At 43.4% G+C, this 18600-nt stretch overlaps 2 protein-coding genes across 5 annotated transcripts; both read right to left on the bottom strand.

Moving 5' to 3' along the window:
* Window positions 1–423: 423 nt before the first annotated feature.
* On the bottom strand, window positions 424–7663 carry fbxo22 (F-box protein 22). The gene is made up of 7 exons (XM_070828928.1): window positions 7497–7663; window positions 7124–7256; window positions 6678–6765; window positions 5121–5219; window positions 2788–2940; window positions 2533–2698; window positions 424–2258 (listed from the first exon to the last, which is right to left on the bottom strand). Exons 1-7 carry the CDS (start codon window positions 7625–7627, stop codon window positions 1865–1867), a joined length of 1164 nt encoding a protein of 387 aa, XP_070685029.1. The 5' UTR covers window positions 7628–7663; the 3' UTR covers window positions 424–1864.
* Window positions 7664–8169: 506 nt separating this feature from the next.
* LOC139199099 (tropomyosin alpha-1 chain-like) lies at window positions 8170–17756 on the bottom strand. 4 transcript variants are annotated; one of them, XM_070828306.1, is made up of 9 exons: window positions 17540–17756; window positions 17035–17160; window positions 14521–14654; window positions 13550–13667; window positions 13289–13359; window positions 13112–13187; window positions 12932–12994; window positions 12670–12739; window positions 8170–8786 (listed from the first exon to the last, which is right to left on the bottom strand). In XM_070828306.1, exons 1-9 carry the CDS (start codon window positions 17651–17653, stop codon window positions 8704–8706), a joined length of 855 nt encoding a protein of 284 aa, XP_070684407.1. In that variant the 5' UTR covers window positions 17654–17756; the 3' UTR covers window positions 8170–8703. The 4 variants fall into 4 exon arrangements, with proteins under 4 accessions (XP_070684407.1, XP_070684479.1, XP_070684253.1 ...); XM_070828152.1 differs by lacking the exon at window positions 8170–8786 and adding an exon at window positions 11951–12033 and having other exon boundaries at window positions 17540–17744; XM_070828378.1 differs by lacking the exons at window positions 17035–17160; window positions 17540–17756 and adding an exon at window positions 15355–15543.
* Window positions 17757–18600: the final 844 nt, after the last annotated feature.

Below are 18600 nucleotides of genomic sequence, written 5' to 3'. Positions count from 1 at the left end.
TTACGCCTGGTAGGTCGTCCCTCTCCGTGTCATGAGCGTTTTTATGGTTTCCCAAAATAAAGATACTATGGGAATATAAATTGCCTTTACAGCAATTGGCTTAAGCGTTAGTCATTCAGCGGGATTAGCCAGTCGATGGTTAAAGCGCACATCAATCAATGTGAAGCGTCCCTGCCCTCGCGGAAACACGCCTGGACGGGGGCTGCTCGGGACCTCATAGGCTGAGGCTCCGATTTCAGGGTGTGCGCAAGGAACCAGAAGTGGTGATGTGAAATAACTGTAGTGGGACTGTGGTTACAACCGAGGGGGGATGGGGGGGGGTGCGTGACGCCCAGTGGGTTCAGGGACGGGGTCCACAGAGGAGGCTGTGTTGGCTTTCACAGCTAATAAAAAATAATAAGCACACATCTAATGTTTGTAATTTATTGAGAAAAAAAAAGAGCAGAACAGATGATTTGGCACATGTAGAAAAGTGCATCAATACAAAAAGAACTTTGTTCAGTGAGCCATTAACTCTAATTTAAAGTATATTATTTATTTCCTCTTCAAAGCTGAAAGGGGCTGATGTGTATTATCATTATTATTATTATCATTATTATCATGGAACAAGCAGAATAGTGGATTTTTTTTGATGAAAACATCAATTTTGCAACAATCATTGTTGTAAAGTGTATAGAAAAGCTGAAACTGAATATATAACAGCCACTCCTGACCAGCAAACATTTACAGCATACACTGGAAGTTGCACCTTCTTGACATCAGGATATTCTCAGAGACAATAATCAGCGACAGGCCAGTCTGGAGAACGAGCAGCAATCTGAACATTTTAGACTTCTGAAAAAAAAAAAAGGATTTTTTTTTTTCCAAACATGCAAGAACAAACAGAACCTTTACCATTACTTTAGCGTAAGATACCATATTGTTAACTATACTAGACAATGTTTCACCTTTCACCATATCTTACATTTCCACCCAACAACTGTTTCATAGAGTTAGAAATAGTAGAGGATCCAAGACTAAAGTGAAAGAGTTTCTGCTAGTCAGTGTCACATACAGCCATCAGGGCATCCGATCTGCCCCATTCGTTCTTCTGCTCGACGAGGAGTTTTTTCTTTTAAGCTGCAGAAGCTGTGGATATGGAGTAACCCAAGCCCGAGCAATAACAGCTGGAAGTAGGTTGTAGGAAATATGACCCGACGTGGACAAAAAAAGAGGCACTGTACCATTCTAACACTTCCCTCTGCCCCAAAAGAACCATGGCAGATTCCTTGAGCCATGGTAGAAGAGTTTTTATTTGTAAGCCAACACGTTTTTTCCTCATTGGTAAGACAGAAGTGTAAAAACCTACATTCCAATCGAGAGAGATTGGACTTCTGTTACTTAGATGAATAAAAAGTGCCTGCGCTGAATCAGCAACTGTAACTACAGCTTGTGGGACACACAAGTGTGTATAATGACCTCACCTGCACAGTAAGAAAACCATGAGGTTAATGTGAGAGGGTAAGACGTGCCTTAGAAGTGTGTGAAATTTAGGGAAACTATCAACATATTTTACAAGAGTGCTCTATGACGTTTAAATGTAAAAACAGATCAGTCTGTCTCTGAACTTTGTGAAACTCACTAGTTTTTCCATGAAGCTGTGTTTACACACACGGGCTCCATTTCCCAAATGAAACCATTACGTCGATGACTAAAGGGATCATTTTCCTGCTTTACCAGCAGGAATGGTGACCGCAATAGTCGGAGTCGTAAAGTGAGTAACACTCGGCACAGAAGGCTTCTTGTCCCCTACTGTTGTCGTCAACAGGAGCATGATGGGTAGACTGTTTTTTCCTCCTGTGTGTCCATAGTCACTGAGGGTCAGTCAGCCTAGATGGACCAGGGTCATGACTGTAGTGTACTCGTGCTGCAGACTGTCCGTGTCAGTGTCGCACAGCGTGTAGTCATCTTTAACGATTCGGTCACAGCCAATCTCACCGTTGCCGAACAGGCCAAAGAGCGGGGTGTTGGGGAACACCTTGTGGAAGGCGTCAGCCTCCACGTTGGTCTGGTTGTTGTAGTAGTTCTGGCCCCTCCCCACACAGGCAAACATGAACCCTAAGGTGTTCCTCTCTGGAATTTTGGCAGCCTTTAGCCGCCGGATCGTGGCCTCAGCCGCCTTTGGGTTGCTGATGTCTTGGTCCAAGAGCACAGATGCCCCCTGCACTTTAGGGCCACTCAGGGCCAGGCCCACCACGCCGTAGGCACCCTGGCTACAGCTACAGGGTGAAAAATGATGGGAGAGGCTGAGTGGGAATACTGCAGAGGTGTGTGGTAAAAACAAAACTACTGATAATTTAACAATGCAAGCGTTTAAAATCATAACCTCCGTTGTTAGTTTCATAGATGGTGTAAGTGACAGAGACATACAGACATGAAACCTTGTACCAATGGAGGAACAGTCCAAGTATTTGAACATCAAGAATGTGCTGCAACTTTTTCGTATCAAAGCATTATTCTTTCCAAAAGTGCTATGAAAAAACCTGGATTTACCAGTGTCTGGTGGGAGAGAATACATTTTCCACCAGTCCCCCAGCGATGAGAGCTTTGCTCTTGGACAGAGGCTCCAGTATCTGGCTGAGGAAGCGTGCCCCTCCAGATTTATACGCCTCGTAAACAAACATCAGGACCACGCGCAACTCCGGGTTGTCAACTAGTCCTGGAAAGAAAGTACATACATAAGTTCAGAAGCACAAAAACATGTTTTGCGTTTAGATAATTGAACAACGGGTGTGAGCCTGCACTCACCTGCTTCCTTCAGGGCTGATGTGGAGATGGACTTCTTGCAAAAATGAAAGGGCTTGATGTGGACACCTTCCCTGCTAGGGAACATGACTGCAAAGCCCGCCTCCCCCTCCTGGTACTCCTGAGGAGGGCTGGAGCAAGGGCCACTGGGGGTCACTGCACAGAGGAGCAAGCATAAAGTACCAGTGAATATCAAGTCACATGCAGTAACTTACACATATGTCATGTGTCATGGAGGCCCAAGAGGCTCAGCTTTTATTAAAAAACTAGGTATTATACAGCGCATGTACCGCTAATACTACAAATCCCAGAATGCTCTGCTTGTGTTTTGGCGCGTCAATCAGTACAGGACCCATAAACACCCTCTCCTCTGTTGACAGTAGTCATAGCGACCTCATGCTGCTACTGGCACCGTGCTACCCATCCCAAAAATGGGTAGCCCGCGAGATAATTTCATGTGACTATTAACAAAGGCCCGTCGGTAAACAGCACTCCCACCTCTCATACTACAAATCCCACAATGTACTGAACAGCTGGCACGCTCCAGCCCCTCCTCCCGCAGGTATAATGACACACCGATCAGCGGATCAATGCATCATCGTCAGCGCTGTTATAGCGACACTTCAGCTAGCCCCCCCCCAAAAACAAATGGCTAAACGAAAAGTGGACTAAACGAAAAGTGGACTTTGAAAACAGAGACTTTCTCAGCAGGTGGGGGGCAAAGTTTACCTGTTTGTCAATGTTGGAGGTAAACCTGTGTGTCTTGTTTGTGGAGCTGATGTGGCCATAATTAAAGAATATAAATATAAGACGACACTATGAGACAAAACATGAGGATAAGTACAAAAAAGAAAAAAATTATTACTATTATTATTAAGTTTGGCTGTTTAAATTCATATTTCTGAATAAAATATATATTATTATATCACATCCCAGAATAAAATAGTCACTTTTAGAGTCTTCACTAAATGTTGAGCCCGTTTGGCCTGCGACTTAGACCCTGTTTTAAATTTTGGCCCTTTCTTTGATTGAGTTTGACACCCCTGCCCTAAATGAAATGAAAGCCCCAATAGTGCAACTTGACAGACACACTGCATCCAGAGTATATAAGAATATCACTTCATCACTGCCAACAGCTAGCTATTTGGGACCAGGCTATCTCATCAAGTCCTGAAAGCTGCACTGCTAACTGTTTGCTGCATTGCAACATCTCCAGTCTCTCTGGTCTCCCTGTCTTTATTATGAACGTACTGTAGCGAGCTACAGAGAGCTGGGACTCTGTGTGAAACAGAGCCATCATTACGTTATTAGTATCATCTGTGCTTCTCCTGCTAGGACCAGTCAAAGTCTGTATCTCCTCAATGATTGTTTCTAGCTTCTCCCACAAAGTAATGTCTGACTTTGCGGTGAGAAGTTAGAAAATGTTTCGTTTGAGTTCTGAACAAGCAGTTTCTAGTCTAGCATCTAGTGGCCGTTAGAGAAACTGCAGCTCCTCCACCTTTCAGATTTTAGGATTTACATTTCTGCTATTTGTAACTGAATTTGTTCGTTACAGTCATGTACATCATTGTATTCCAAATGAGAATCCCCATCCTGCATTGTGTTACAGCTGCAGAAATACTATGTGGTAGGTGCATCCAAGTCATCTTTTTAATACTGTTCAGCCCCACTTCCAACATGCATGAATGCACAGCTGCACTCAAGGCTATATGGCAGACTTATTACAAGTAATATATAGATTCAACCTTATCCAATCAGAGATTTCATTCAATTGAATTAGATGTGCACGGTGACCCTGTGATGACCCTCAGCTGCAATATCATGAAATGAGTGTTATCATAAACAGCTGAGGCTGCTATTAAACCTGATAGACGACGGGAGTCTGATAAGCCATCATCTTGTGGAAAGCAAACATGGCTGATGGAGAGTCACTGCTCCGCAGGGTTGTGATTATATGGAGATATGGGGAGCACAGCAGCAGGCAGACTAGGCAATCTATCAGATAGAGAGGCAGAGAGATGCCAGCCGCCAGTGGTGCTTTCCAACTAGGCAGCAACAGTAGGGACTGATGCAAAGTCCTCTCTGCTGAAACGTGAACTATTTCTCTTAGATAAACCCAAGACACTTGGGGAGCTTTCATTTTATCCAGTGTCCCTGCAGATGAACATGCTGCACCATCATAGCTCTGAAGCTCATTTAAGAAACATTTATATATTAATCGTGAATTAAATGATTCCTTGTACGGTATATGGCTGCCCGTTTATTGGGTGAGGTGGACAATTTCTTTTATATGAAGGAGGAAACAGGAGACAGAAAAGAGGAAGAGAAACACTTACAGACGATGCCTGGTGCAGCAATGCCCATGATGTCACAGCCTTTGGGGAAGAGCAGGTTCAGTTCTTCAACTGTGTCTGGACTGTGGCGACTCTTTTTTACTTCAGAGTGGTAGAGAAATAACACCATGTTAATGAGACAGGTAACAGTTTTATACGCTAAAAAATTAAGCATATGTTGCTGGTAATTCAAAAAACTCTTCCATGCAACAGTTTTAGATTTAGAGAAAACCTCTTTCTCAGCAATGACACAGTAAGTCTGCTTCTTTCAGTACTGCAAAACAGAAATCTCAGTTAGATCTGTACTGTAGGAGACAAATACTAGCATATCAGTGTGCACACTGTCCTATTGTTAACTGGCAGGCAGGTGCTGTTAGTTGGCGACACAACAGTTTAACCACTGTTCAAAATCAGTGTGCAAGGTATACTAGACTGCAGGTAACCATAGCTACTGTGATTAGGCATCTTACTTATGTTGCCAATTATCTCTCACTGATAAAAATAAACTTCACACGACTTAAACCCACAACTAACAAACTCTGAATGACTGAATGGTTATTAAACGCCCATGTTGTAAGTGCCATGATACTGTGGCAACTTATGCCACTGACAGTGTAGTCACAAAAGGAAACTGACCAGAGCTAAACCCTACTGGCCTTCATCCATGTTCACTAATTCAGTGATTAAGCACTGCACACATTCAGCTCATTTCTATTGCTGTAGCATGATGCCATCCCGCTGGTTTACTTGTTAAAAAAAGACTACAGTTACACAGACTTATCCTCGAAAAAAACAAACATTCTTTTACTGAATTTTATGTTAAAATGTATTTGAATATATTTATAATTATAAATGTAAAGGCTTTTTAAGATGGGCTATGCAAGCTTTCCATAAATCAGTGAGATATTTAACACGTGTAAAACACACACAACACAGGGTGCATTCCAAACGTATTTCAGGTACACTTTAAGACTACTAATACTCAATTATGATGTCATGCTAAAAATAAAATGACTGAGATGCTAAAAGAAATCAAAGTAAATAAAGAAATAACCTAAACAAACATTATTCTGACTGAGCTTTTTAAATACTTTGACTTTTGCTGTGGATATGCATAAAACCAGGTGGATGTCTATGGCTCAGGCAGTTTGATCCCCGGCTCGTAAAGTCCGCATCGGTCTTTGGGCTACACTATGAACCCCAGGTTGCTCTCGAAACTGTCCTTGGGTGGGTGTGTGTGTGTTTGTGTGTGTATAACAGTAAGCTTCCTCCTGATAGATTGGCAAATGGCTGTCAGTGTACAGACAGTGTGTGAATGGGTAAATTAATTGATGTAATACTAAAGCACTCTGAGTGGTCAAAAAGACTAGAAACATGCTGTATAAGTACAGTCCTCCTATACCACTCATGTAATCACATGAGTGGTATAGGAGGATATATTGGACACATCTTTCCACTAACATTCACCAACACTAACTCCAACACTGATGTACAATTATAAAACACATTCTATCTACTAAGAACGTCCAACAGCCTTGGGGACCATTATTTAGCACCAACCTTTATTCTGTCTGTAGCAATAGGCTTGTCCATTGAAGGCCTCACAGTCTACCATTGCCAGAACTGTTTTGGGCAGGAGAAACACTTTCTGAGGAATCAGAAGCAAAGGGTGTTAAAACAATGGTTTATCATTTGTTAAGTGCTTTATGAACAAGAAACGTTGCATAGCAATATACCACATCTTATAAGTCCGTTTTTACTAAAGAATACATGAGATACAACGATTTTAACCAGCTCATGAACATTTGAAGGCGTTTACCAAAGGACTGTAAGAGGAATCCTTCCTGGCTGAGCATGTAAAGTCTCTAGAACAATCACGACCATCAGGGTGACTATCAAACTTTGGTTTCTTCACAATTATCACTTTCAACATTTGCAAAATGTCTGTCCCTGTCACTGCCCAAACAGCTTCCGTCTGTTAAGCCGCTGTGCGTGTGATGGTTTACCTCCACCTCCTCAGCTAGGATGGCGCAGAGGGCATGGACCTCAGCGGGGGACGGCCCACAGGCTGACACCCAGGCCAGCTGCTGCGGAGCCCTCAGCACTCTGCGGGCACAGTTCCTCCACAGCCTGCACACACTGAGAGGGCACAGAGGCACTTTAACTGCTAGCTGTTAAGTTGGAGCTTCTGTCAAGAAACACAACTGAGCACCTAGAAGCAATTAACGTTTCACTCAGGTACAGTGGCTTATATACGCCAGTCTAGCTGCCGCTTTGGCTTTCTACATGCCCCGTATGTCTGAAAACAGTTTCACTTCCACTAGACAGCTATCGACGTTAGCTAAGTTAGCTGCTTAGCATAGAAACATTTCCCGTTACCTCGCGATGCGGAGGAGCGATTTAGTTGGTACGAACGTCAGAATTCGCTCCACCACTTCAGCAACATTGCTGAGTACGTACGCGGCCTTGCTGTCTTGTAAAGACACGGTAAAATCTTGATTTTCACCCATATTTCCCTCTCAAGTCGTGGGGTTTTCCAGCACGGCTGCCCAGCTACGAACTTTGACCTCTGCTCGTCCACCGCTGCCGAGATGACACAGCGCCCCCTGCGGCGCGGAGGAGCTGCGGCAGATAGACTGAACACACACTGTTCTGACAGAACAACTTGATGGGAAGCTTCACAAAACAGAGGGGCGCATTTCTGCTACACACCTGTTATGTTGAACCTACTTGTAAAAGTTCTTTAAATGAAACAAGCCTGATGGGGTTCCTCAGTAGACAGCAGTGTTAGTACCAAGAGGTTGGGAAGTACTATAGTCTACAAAAGTCACCGTTCAATGCCATTTTGTGCTGCTTAAAAAGGAACAGAATTTATCTTAGAGGACAGTAGGTTTCTCTTGATGTCTTACATTTCTCCCTTTTCCCCCCACAGTATCAAAACATACCAAAGAAACATTTGTAATAAAGTCAGACTTGGAGTGATTTATTGTTGGTCCAACCATTTATTCATGATCTTTATTTCCAAGATAAAATGGGAGACAAAATCAAACAGATCAGCTTCTCAAATAGACCAGAAAAGTGAGTACAGTGTAGAAACTTGTCTCACTTAGCTGAACAAAACTGTACATGGAAGCAACTGCTAAGAGTTCCTTCTTGGCCAAACTAAGTGTACATCACTGACACTACATACATGTTTACAATGAAGACGACACACAAGCAACTTTACAAAAGTACACAGAATAAAAGTTCCTTTTACATAACCTTGGCTTAACTTATGGCTTTGTTCACAATGATTATGTGCATTCTTTTTTTCCCCACAAAAGTGCAAATTCTCCCTACGTATACATTAACCTATTAATGATAAACAGTGAATTTAACTGACTTGATTACAGTGTGTAACAGAAACAGTGTAGTTTATCTGTAGCTCAAAGCCATTTGTGCTACCTTGTGTAGAGCTCCTTTCTTCACGATAACCAGGGCAGATGACATATAAACACAAGGCCCAACGTTATCTGTAGCAGCCGTGTATGGGAGCCAGCCATATTCAGAGCAGATGAGGCAATGTAGGGAGAGGGACTGAGCTGGGTCAGATGTTAACCATCTCCATTAGAGTCTGATCCAGCATCTGCTTTACGCTCAGGCCTTCTTCTTTAGCACGTGTGAGTTTATCTGTTAATATAGCATTGCATCGGTTAGAAGTCATTAAAAAAAACTAAACAGCGCAAAGATGCACAGAACATAAAGAGACAAAGCTCTAGCCTAGGATAATAGACAGTGTTGGACGTGCTGGATATGGTTTACAAACCTTTTGAGTGGGAGTAATTCCCCCCCTCAGTATGTCTTTCGACAACAGAAGCTAGCATTCATTAAGCAAGTACATCTCAACCCCAATGCTGGAGCCAACTGTAAATATTCTAATCAGAGCTATAGACAGGGCTGTAGTCTAGACTGTATGAGCCAGGTTTAGGACAGAACAACGGCCCTTTGTCAAGTCTGTGGTTTGGTGATGGATTCAAATGAAGCTCATTGCCTACAAGTATTCAAGTTCATGCAGTTTCAGGCCAATCAAAAAGCTCCACCCTCAAACTTAAACACAGACATCAGGTTACCCCAAACTGGAGACCTACTTGGCACAAATCATCTCCCTTGCAGCTTTCAGTCCGTCCTTGTCATTTTAACTATACTCTAAAAGGGTAAGTTGTACCATTGCATTTCAATGTTTCATTAGATTTTTGACAAATGCAGCACAAATAAACAGATTTGAGGAAATGTAGCCTGGCAGAGTTCAAACAGACGGCTCCTCTATTTAATAGGTACATGTTCCACATACCTTCCAATCATATGACTAAATCCTATCTCCAACAAGTCGGTCCACAAGCAGTTATGGAGTGAATCACCTGTACATAGAACTATACTCCCTCCTCCAGCGTCATTATTTAGATTAAGCAAAATCAGACTTTGGGCCGCCGACACTCTCTGATCATGTCTTGAATGAACAACCCTAAGATTTGCTCTGGATCGTCACAACGTTAATGCCGAAAAATTATCAAATGCTAACGTGTGGCCTGACTGAAATGCTACAGAGAACACTAAAAACCTCCAAATGAAGAAAAAAAAAAAGAAGTGACTTCAAACTGCACCAAGCTGCAGAGTCCAAGCTGCATTAGAACTAAAATAAAGGGCAATTTAGTTCTTGTACTCACTACATCTTGTGACTTTCAATTTATAGATTTTGAAAACTTGCCTGTCGCTCTGGTTAGCCATTATAATGTTACGGGGGGGGGATTCTGGACCCCCTGCAGCATTTAATGTAGCCTTCACAGCTGTCTGCCACTACCATCATCACCACCTTTCACCCCCTGAGCAACAGCACCATACAAATTTCAACTGATGTGCTACAGCCCTGTCAATAACTGAGGAAATACATTAAAATCCACCCTGCAACTTTTCATAAAGCAAGGGTGTCCAAGCTCCCGTCTGAAACTGCAGTTTGAGCATGCATAATGTGAAAATCTTACATTTGTATCCCAGTTGTTGAAAGCATTACTTGGTTTAAGGTTAGTGTCAGACTGTTGTCTAGACTCCTTATATCACAGCATTAGACAGTATGCCTGGACATTTGTGTTTCTGAAGAATGAAAGCACACAAGATCCCATGTTTAGGCCTCATTTAGGGCTACTCTCAGTTCATTGGTCAGAAGACGGTTTTTCTCAAGCTGCTTGTATAGATGGTCTTGACAGCCAGAAAGCAGGTAAGAGAAACAGGAAAGAGACAGAGGACAGGTTAGTACAAGACAAAGAGTTAGTGCTGCTTTGAAGGTAATCACAAAGCACATCTGTTCTTACGAACTGCCAACCTTCGTGAACATGTCAGACTAAAGCAATAACTTGCATTCACATTTCCAAAAGGTCTCCCACAAGCGGTCAATAACTTGCTGTTTTGGTTACTCATATCAACAACACTTACTCATTATTGCTTTTGTGCTTAATGTAGCTTTTACTGAGAACTTGTTGAATTTTGTTTTTTACCCTCAAGGGTAAGAGGATAGCCCGGAAGAAGTCTACACATAAGCAACCAATGTATAATCCAGATTCAGACGGTCAACGACTTTTGGTGCAGGGACTGAGCCAAAGCCGGGTGCACTAGAAACCACTGAGCAAAATTGATTTGAGAGGATCTCAGGATAGAACTTCCTTCATTGAAATGGGGGTTTAGATGCTAAAGATCAGCACTAAGATTCCAAAGAAATTTAAAATCCCTGGTGATGCAGTTGATCCTTTTGACAAACAAAACGTGATCGAGATATTAGGGTTTGGAGACAGTAAACCTCTCTACTCCAAAGTTGCAGTTACGATGCAGAAAACAGCAGCACAAATGGCTGAATAAACTATCCATCAGGGCAAGTACTCCGTCATGACTACTGGTTACTTTACTTATGCTTCTAATTCAAAAAGAAAACTGAGGACAACCACTGTTTTAGTCTGTTAAAAGGTAAAACAGAATTAACACTTAAATGCTTAAACATACCAAGTAACGGTCCTCTCGAACACAAAAAGGGAACAGTGAATGGAGGAGCCTTAGAGTTTATTCAAAAGCTACTCAACAAAACAAATTAAGACAAAAGAAAAAAATAAATAAATCAAAAAAACGATGGGACAAATGGAAATGAAGAAACATTGGAGGAGAAGGGGGAAGGGCTGGCATAGATGGAAGAATGTTTATTTTACAGAAAGCAATATGGCTCAAAGGTCTGTATGAGAGATGAACAAATGAATGACGGCAGTGACGGCCCAATGAGCAGTAGTAAAGAAAGAGACAGGAGACAGAAAGTTGAGCCGCACTGCACAGGAAAGAGATGATGACAGTCAACCAGCTTCTGGAGTGAGGGATGTAAAATTTAGCTGTGAAAAAAGGAGAAGAACAAGCGTTGGAGGGAGATATGAAAGGAGGAGTGGAAGATCAATGACATGCAGAAACAAAAAAGGAAAAAAGGATGCAGCACTGAGTAAAAAAGCCAAAGAGAAACGAAGCTTATGAAGAATCGTGTGTTGCAAGAAACTATAAAGGGAAACTACCACGACGACTAAATGCTGTTGCTCATGTCAAAGTGTTTTGGGAAATCTAGCTTAAGAACCAAATAAAAACGCATCCAAAACACCCTTCAAATCACACACACAATGTTAGACAAGCAGTGAGGGAGATTTTAGAAGAATCCACCCATCTACAATTGAATGCACTCAAACATGCCACAAGAGGGAGCTATTGTATTTTGGTAACAGCAGTTAGGTGTTTAGAGCAAAGGCACAGGGCAGAAAAAAAAAGCATGTGGTCAATTACATGGAAGTCATGTCGTTGAGGGCGTGGTCCAGCTCCTCACTGATGGCCTTGTACTTCAGTTTCTGGGCGTACAGCTCATCTATTGTGTAGCAATTATTGTCAAGTGGCAGTGAAAGGATTTGTGATAAAATAAGAAAACAGAAAAGAATAACAGTCAGAGAACAGAAGTCAAAAGGAAAAAGCACAAATGGAGAAAACGGGGAACAAAAAAAGCAGGACAGAAATAGAAAGTGCACATGGAACAGCTGCTGAGGTTGTGTCAGATTCCTGAGGAGTCACAGAGAAACGGCCTCACATGTTCCATGACCCTGGGAGAACTACTTGGGACTAGCTGGCCTTGAACAGTCACTACACTAGAATGCCAAACAGCACTGTCGTGAGAAATGGTGTTGCCGACATGAATACCATCACGGCAGCCTCAGTGGATCACTGCTTCGTTTCCCTCTCTCTCCCAGTAGACAACGGACCGTGCAGATATTTGTCCTGAGACTACATCCCACTGACCAGAAAACCAACTATACTTGTAGAGAAAAACTGGCAGTCACTTTATGGTATAAGAACACAACTCTAAGAACACCTGAAAGAAGAAAACCTTTTTTTGCATTGACTTGTTGAGTAGCAACAAATGCACGAACAAACACAGCCCTACACTTCGAGTAAAAGTTCCTTTCACGTTTTTCAGAAGGCCTATAAATCAAGTGGAAGAGATTCATACCCTCCAGGTCATCAATGGTCTTCTCAAGCTTGGCGACAGATCTCTCAGCGAATTCAGCACGAGTCTCAGCCTAAGTGGAGGAACACAGTCAAACGTTGCATTAAGAGGTTTACATTACTCGCCACAGCCCTGCAGGATACGAAAGGCACTCTGGTGCTGTAAAAGAAAACTGAGCATCGCTTCTTAGTCAGCATACTAAAATGAGTCAACATACAAAAGAGTTTCAAAGAAGCTCTACAATCATTGACTTTGGTTAACTCACCTCCTTCAGCTTGTCTGTAAGAACCTTGATCTCCTCCTCATACTTGTCCTCCTTCTGTGAGTACTGTGGTCGTACACAAAAAGGCCAGAGTTAGGCAAATATACAAGACAGCTGTAGACACATTTCAAGGGTTTAGGTTGTGGATTATTTGCTGTGAATGCTCTTGGGCAGCTGGCCTACCTTCTCTGCCTGGGCCTCCAGAGACTTCAGGTTGTTCTGCACGGTTTTCAGCTCCTCCTCAAGCTCAGAGCATTTGCTGTTGGTTTATAGTTTGGTTGAAAATGCCATAGATACAAAGTTACAGCAGAATTTGTATGAAATGTTGTGTGAAGGGGGGAAAGGGAAGCAAATAGTTACCCCTCAGACAGCTCAGCACGTTCCTCTGTACGTTCCAAGTCACTCTCAATGATCACCAGCTTACGGGCCACCTGAAGTCACAACGTACAATAGAGACTATTGATGCATCTACTATCACTCCTATGATTATTTCTGACTTGATGGAAATAATATGCAGCAGACAGGAGGTGGCCCTTGAGTTGAGGTGTTACAGTACAGTGAGAGACTGTACGACATGCCCAACTCAAACTTCAGAGTGCAGCGAACAGCTGAGAAACTTGCCTCCTCATATTTGCGGTCAGCCTCCTCTGCAATGTGTTTGGCCTCCTTCAGTTGGATCTCCTGCAGCTCCATCTTCTCCTCATCCTTCATCGCCCTGTTCTCAATGACCTTCATGCCTCTGAGGGAAAGAAAACACCAGAACAGGTAAGTCATCAGCACCACTGGCACTACGGCTGACAGGCAATCAGTAGTTTGTCCTAAAAGCATGGCTTAAAACAAAGTTTAAAACAATGCAAACTGTAACTACTGATGTCTCATATTGGTGAACGTGGTCTGAACTACATGGACGCTCACTTTGGATTATGTGGACAAAATGTGTGGAATACTTTACAGACACACTGGTCCGTCATATTATGGTGGGCAACACTGTGTACATGATAGCTTTGCATAAGTGATCATGTATGAATGAACACCAAGTCGAGCATGACACACACTTAAAGTGAGGAGTGCAACTCTGTTATCTGTTGCCAATGCTCACACCTGTCATTAAGTTGCCCCTTCCACTACTGGTCAGGAGTTATGCTGCATTGATTAAAAAAAAATGTGGATAACAATGGTGCAAATGTGTCTTATTAAGCCAAATATCATCCAAGAAAACCAAACTCTAGGTTTCAGTGCTCACTTCTGAATGTTAGTGCTAGTGGCAGCACTGGGCATGATGTTAGGAGTGGTACCAGCAGCATGCATAGTGTGCAGTCATTTTAGTGTACTGTAGTTTAGCAGAAACCAGAATTTATAGTCATAAAACTTTTCCATTTCTAAACAAATTAAGCACCAACATGACCACAATATTCTAAAAAGTTTAGATCCAGTGCTTCACTGTAGTGGAGTGATTCAGGACAGATGTTTGACTACTAAAAACCTGAACATCCTGTCCAACAGCTGGCACATCACTCTTTTCCATAAAGGACTAATAGGGGGGCTTATGAGTGAATTGTATGGGGTCTGTTTTTCAGGTGCAAGGTACCCACCTCTCACTCTCATCAGCAGCCTTCTCAGCCTCCTCCAGCTTGGTCAGAGCTGTGGCCAGACGCTCCTGAGCACGGTCCAACTCCTCCTCAACCAGCTGGATACGTCTGTTCAGTGAAGCTACATCACCCTCAGCCTAGGACAGCACAACACCACAACCATGCAGTCAAACCGAGTTCATCTGCACAGCTTAAAACCATGTGCTGCGTTTCAATTGGCTTTGCACACTTGCAACATCCGTGCTCTGTGAGCAGAGCTTGGGCTGGGTCAGGGTCACACCCAAGGGATGGGTGCAGACTCTGGTGTGCACATTTTACACACAAGGCTGGAGGACATTTCTCTTCTTTTCAACCACACATTTTTGCAGAACTTTTAAAAGAAGATGCTAGGCTAGTTTATCCACCACTCCTGTCCTCCTCAATCCCCGGCCTCGCAGTCATTCAGCTATCTTGTCACATAAATAAATTAGCAACAAGACATGGCTACATTTTATTATTTTGCAGGGGGGGGCAGCTTCCCTCCTCTGTGTTCCAACTAGTTCGTAGCCTGCGGAGTGTTGCCCAGGAGAGGGTTTCATGGTGCAGCAGCAGCGTTAGCCTGCTAGTTACAGGGCTGTTTGTTTATGCGGGACAAGGCGGGTGGTGTCCCTCCATCCACCCATCGTTTCCTCACCTCCGACACTGAGCTAATGCCATACAGCCATACTGATACCTGGCTGTATTTGAGTGTAAACCGTGGCTGTCTGGGCCTAGACGCCACGCTTTTTGACCAGATTTACGCCTAATGCCGTCGACAGTCTGACGCCTAATTGCCTTAAATAATTAGCGGCGGCTTACTGCTTCCCTCGCGCTCCTCTCCTGGTTCACTTCCCGCTGTAGTAACGCTGCCCGGTCCTCCGCCGCATCGGCCTGCTCCTGCAACGACTTAATTTTCTTCTTCACAGCTTCCAGAGAGCTCCCACCGGCCATTTTTGCTCTTTTTGGTCCTCAGCTAAGCTAGTATTCCCTCAGCTGTGAGCGGGCAGCCTCCACGCAGACACACACACTTGAAGATGCGGCGCCTTTGATCCCTGCCCCCACCGCCCTTAATCAAGCGCTGATGAGGATTGGGACGTGCCACCTACCCCGGAAGTGCCCGCGTTCATGTGCAAATAATCACCTTTATCACGTGTATAAAAACGGTGTTAACTGTGCTGGTTCCCGATGTTTCCTCAAATTAACTCCATGTCATTTTTTTTGCGCTTTGTGTCCGTAGTTTAACTGTCTAATTGATGAGCAGTTTGGAGGGCATCCCCTACTGCTACATTGAGCTAACCCTATCAAAACCACACTCCAAGCACTGTTCACTGGTCAGCCAGGAGCTACAGCATGGGACCAGCAGGTTCCCCCTGTGTACACAGCTTTAATAGCCTGGTCACTTATCAGCAGAGAAGTCATATTATTATTAGCATCATCATCATCATCATCATCATCATCATCATTATGATCACTATTGTGGCTGCTGGTTTCAGCTGATGACCTTCTGTGTGTGATTAGACCTCACACATTTTTATTTCCCTGCTACAAATAACTTGTATCCTGCAGACAGAAGTCACTCATCCCTCCAGCCAGTGCATTTTTATCATGTCCTGATTTAATTTGTGATTTCATTTTTGCATAGGATGTATAACGTACAGATAGTTTAGAACAAACTTCAATCTCACAGCACTGTGCATCGCTTTGCTACAGTTTCCAGGTTGGACGACATGATTCCTTGAAACGTCGTCCACCTGGCTGTGGTAGTGACCTCATGAATCCAGCTGTGTAACTAAGTACCTGTGTTTACATTCTCTCCTGCTTCACATTCTAGTAGATGTACAGTTGTTCTGGTTTGTAGGCTACTCCTCTTACGTGTGGTGTCCATCTGTTTGTGTACTTTTTTTTTAGTTCCCCTGTCAATCAATCAATCAATCAATCAATCAATCAATCAATCAATCAATTAATCAAGTTCATCTTAGAAATCCATGAGGTCTGTGCCTTAGCTTACTAATACTGATGTTGTGTTTTTGTTGTTAATGTCGCTGATGCTGACTGTGATAGAACCAATTAGGTGTAATTGGTGTAACTTTAAACGCAGTCAATAAACTGGTAATTTCATCAGCGTTGCCAATTGAAATCAGCACCAGCACAAATCTGTGAAGGATTTTACAAGCCAAAATATGCTTGTAAAATGCCCCACTGAAACCCTACACTGGCCCTCAGATTTGTCCAAATGGCTGTGGAATGCACGGGTAAGCCTGTGAGCGGTGACCTTACCATATACAGCACAAGAGCTATATTTAACTATCTACATTTCCACACAGCCTATAGGCTTACAATTCATTATTGCACAACTTAATCATTAGAGTAAATCTGCATGGGGGTGGGTAATCTCAGTTTTCTGAAGGGGCCCTGGGGGTGGTTCAAGGTCAAACCATCAGGCAATGGGTGCCCACTGGGGCCCTCTACCAGTCAGTGGTTCTGTCAACCCAAACTCACATCTGTGGCTTTCTTCTCAGCGAGCTCCAGTTTCTCCTGGGCATCCTTCAGGGCTTCAGAGTACTTGTCCAACTCATCCTCAGTTGACTTCAGCTTCTTCTGCAGTGCTACCAGGTCATCTTCAAGCTTAGACACAGAGGGAAGAAAGAGAATTTACTGACATGAAGACGGACACCATCACTCAGTCACAACACCAAGTGTGACAACAATATTGTCTTCTATTATTGTATTCTATTATTTTGGGCTATAAGAAAGTGCCCTTTAGAACACATTACGGCTAAACCATAAGGAATCCGGTAAAATCTCCATTGATGCCAACTAGCAGTCTAGATATGAAGTCAAATAATGCAAAATATTGTGACGTTAATTTAACACTATGAGGACATGTATGTTAGTCCTCAGGCCCAGGACACTGGACTTGCAGGAACCGTGCATGACCGTTCGCCCCGTGCGTTTGGCACTGGTGCGTAAAAGCACTAGAGAGGGTTTGGCACTGGATGCCGACCTGTTTGCTCCTGTCCTCAGCTGCCTTCTTGTCTGACTCGGCCTGCTCAGCTCTGTCCATGGCATTCTCCTTGTCGAGCTTGAGCATCTGCATCTTCTTCTTGATGGCATCCATGGCTGCTGAGTTTCGGGGGTTTCAAAAACCAAAAACAAGAGAAAAACAATGAAAGAACCGGAGCGTCTGAACCACACTGGTCGCCAAGCTGGAGTGCGAGCTCGCCTCGGTTGTAGTGAGTCAAATATGTAGTTTGGCTGCGCAGACACTGGATACCCAATACTTTTTTGGAAACAACTGCAGCTGCTTGCCAACGCGGGACCTGTCTTTTTTCTGGATCTCGTCGGTGATTCGCTCTTTGAAGACATTTGACCACTTCTGTGACTATACATGGGGTATGCGCGTCAGGGAGGCACTCCCCCCTCACACCAAGACGTCCACTCCTATTTCCAACACCCTTCAAGTGACAGGCAGGAAGCACCGTGTCAGAAATCAAAGAGGTACTTGCTCCTCTGAGGGGGGTTGTTTGCGAGACACATTCTGGTAATAATGACCTAATTATCACCCAAGAACAGAACCCAGAAACAACGTGAGAAAAAGAATGTGAATAATACCACCATTGTCTTCCAATTAAATTAATCTTTTCTACACCTAGCTGTGCCAAAATAAAGGGTTTCAGACACACTGCTTAATGAGTGATGTACTTGCAACAACGTTTAACAGAGACTGGTATCAGAGTGAATTATACTAGCACTGCATGCATCAGAGCTATTCCCACAAAGCAAATATATCTGATTGGATAAGCCCTTGTGAAAGTCCCTCTCCCTCTGTGGGGTGTCATATTAGCCAGTAGGGCTTGTTTGTCGTCCAAGGCTCATTTCAGCAGCTCCCTCACAGCATAGTTCAACATCCGAGCAGCAATCAGATAGGCTTTCCTCTCTGCAGAGGTATATCATCACGCTTGTCCGACTCCTCTCTCAACTAATACATGCCAGAGGGTTATATCTCAAATGGGCCGCAGTGGATAAAGTGGTGTGCACAGTGGAAGATACAGAAGCACTGGTATT

Source organism: Pempheris klunzingeri, chromosome 1 (genome assembly GCF_042242105.1).
Source record: "Pempheris klunzingeri isolate RE-2024b chromosome 1, fPemKlu1.hap1, whole genome shotgun sequence".
Lineage (NCBI taxonomy): Eukaryota > Metazoa > Chordata > Actinopteri > Acropomatiformes > Pempheridae > Pempheris > Pempheris klunzingeri.
The sequence above is the reverse complement of the archived record's forward strand: the minus strand, read 5'-3'. Positions and strand labels throughout refer to the sequence as shown.

Coding starts and splice junctions, on each gene's coding strand:
- fbxo22 (XM_070828928.1), bottom strand. CDS start 7,627: ATGGGTGAAAATCAAGATTTTACCGTGTCTTTACAAGACAGCAAGGCC. Junction 6,766..7,123: donor TCCTAGCTGAGGAGGTGGAG/GTAAACCATCAC, acceptor CTGATTCCTCAG/AAAGTGTTTCTCCTGCCCAA. Junction 2,941..5,120: donor TGCTGCACCAGGCATCGTCT/GTAAGTGTTTCT, acceptor TCCTCTGTGCAG/TGACCCCCAGTGGCCCTTGC.
- LOC139199099 (XM_070828306.1), bottom strand. CDS start 17,653: ATGGATGCCATCAAGAAGAAGATGCAGATGCTCAAGCTCGACAAGGAG. Junction 13,360..13,549: donor CTGACCGCAAATATGAGGAG/GCAAGTTTCTCA, acceptor TTGTGACTTCAG/GTGGCCCGTAAGCTGGTGAT. Junction 12,995..13,111: donor TGGAGGCCCAGGCAGAGAAG/GTAGGCCAGCTG, acceptor GTACGACCACAG/TACTCACAGAAGGAGGACAA.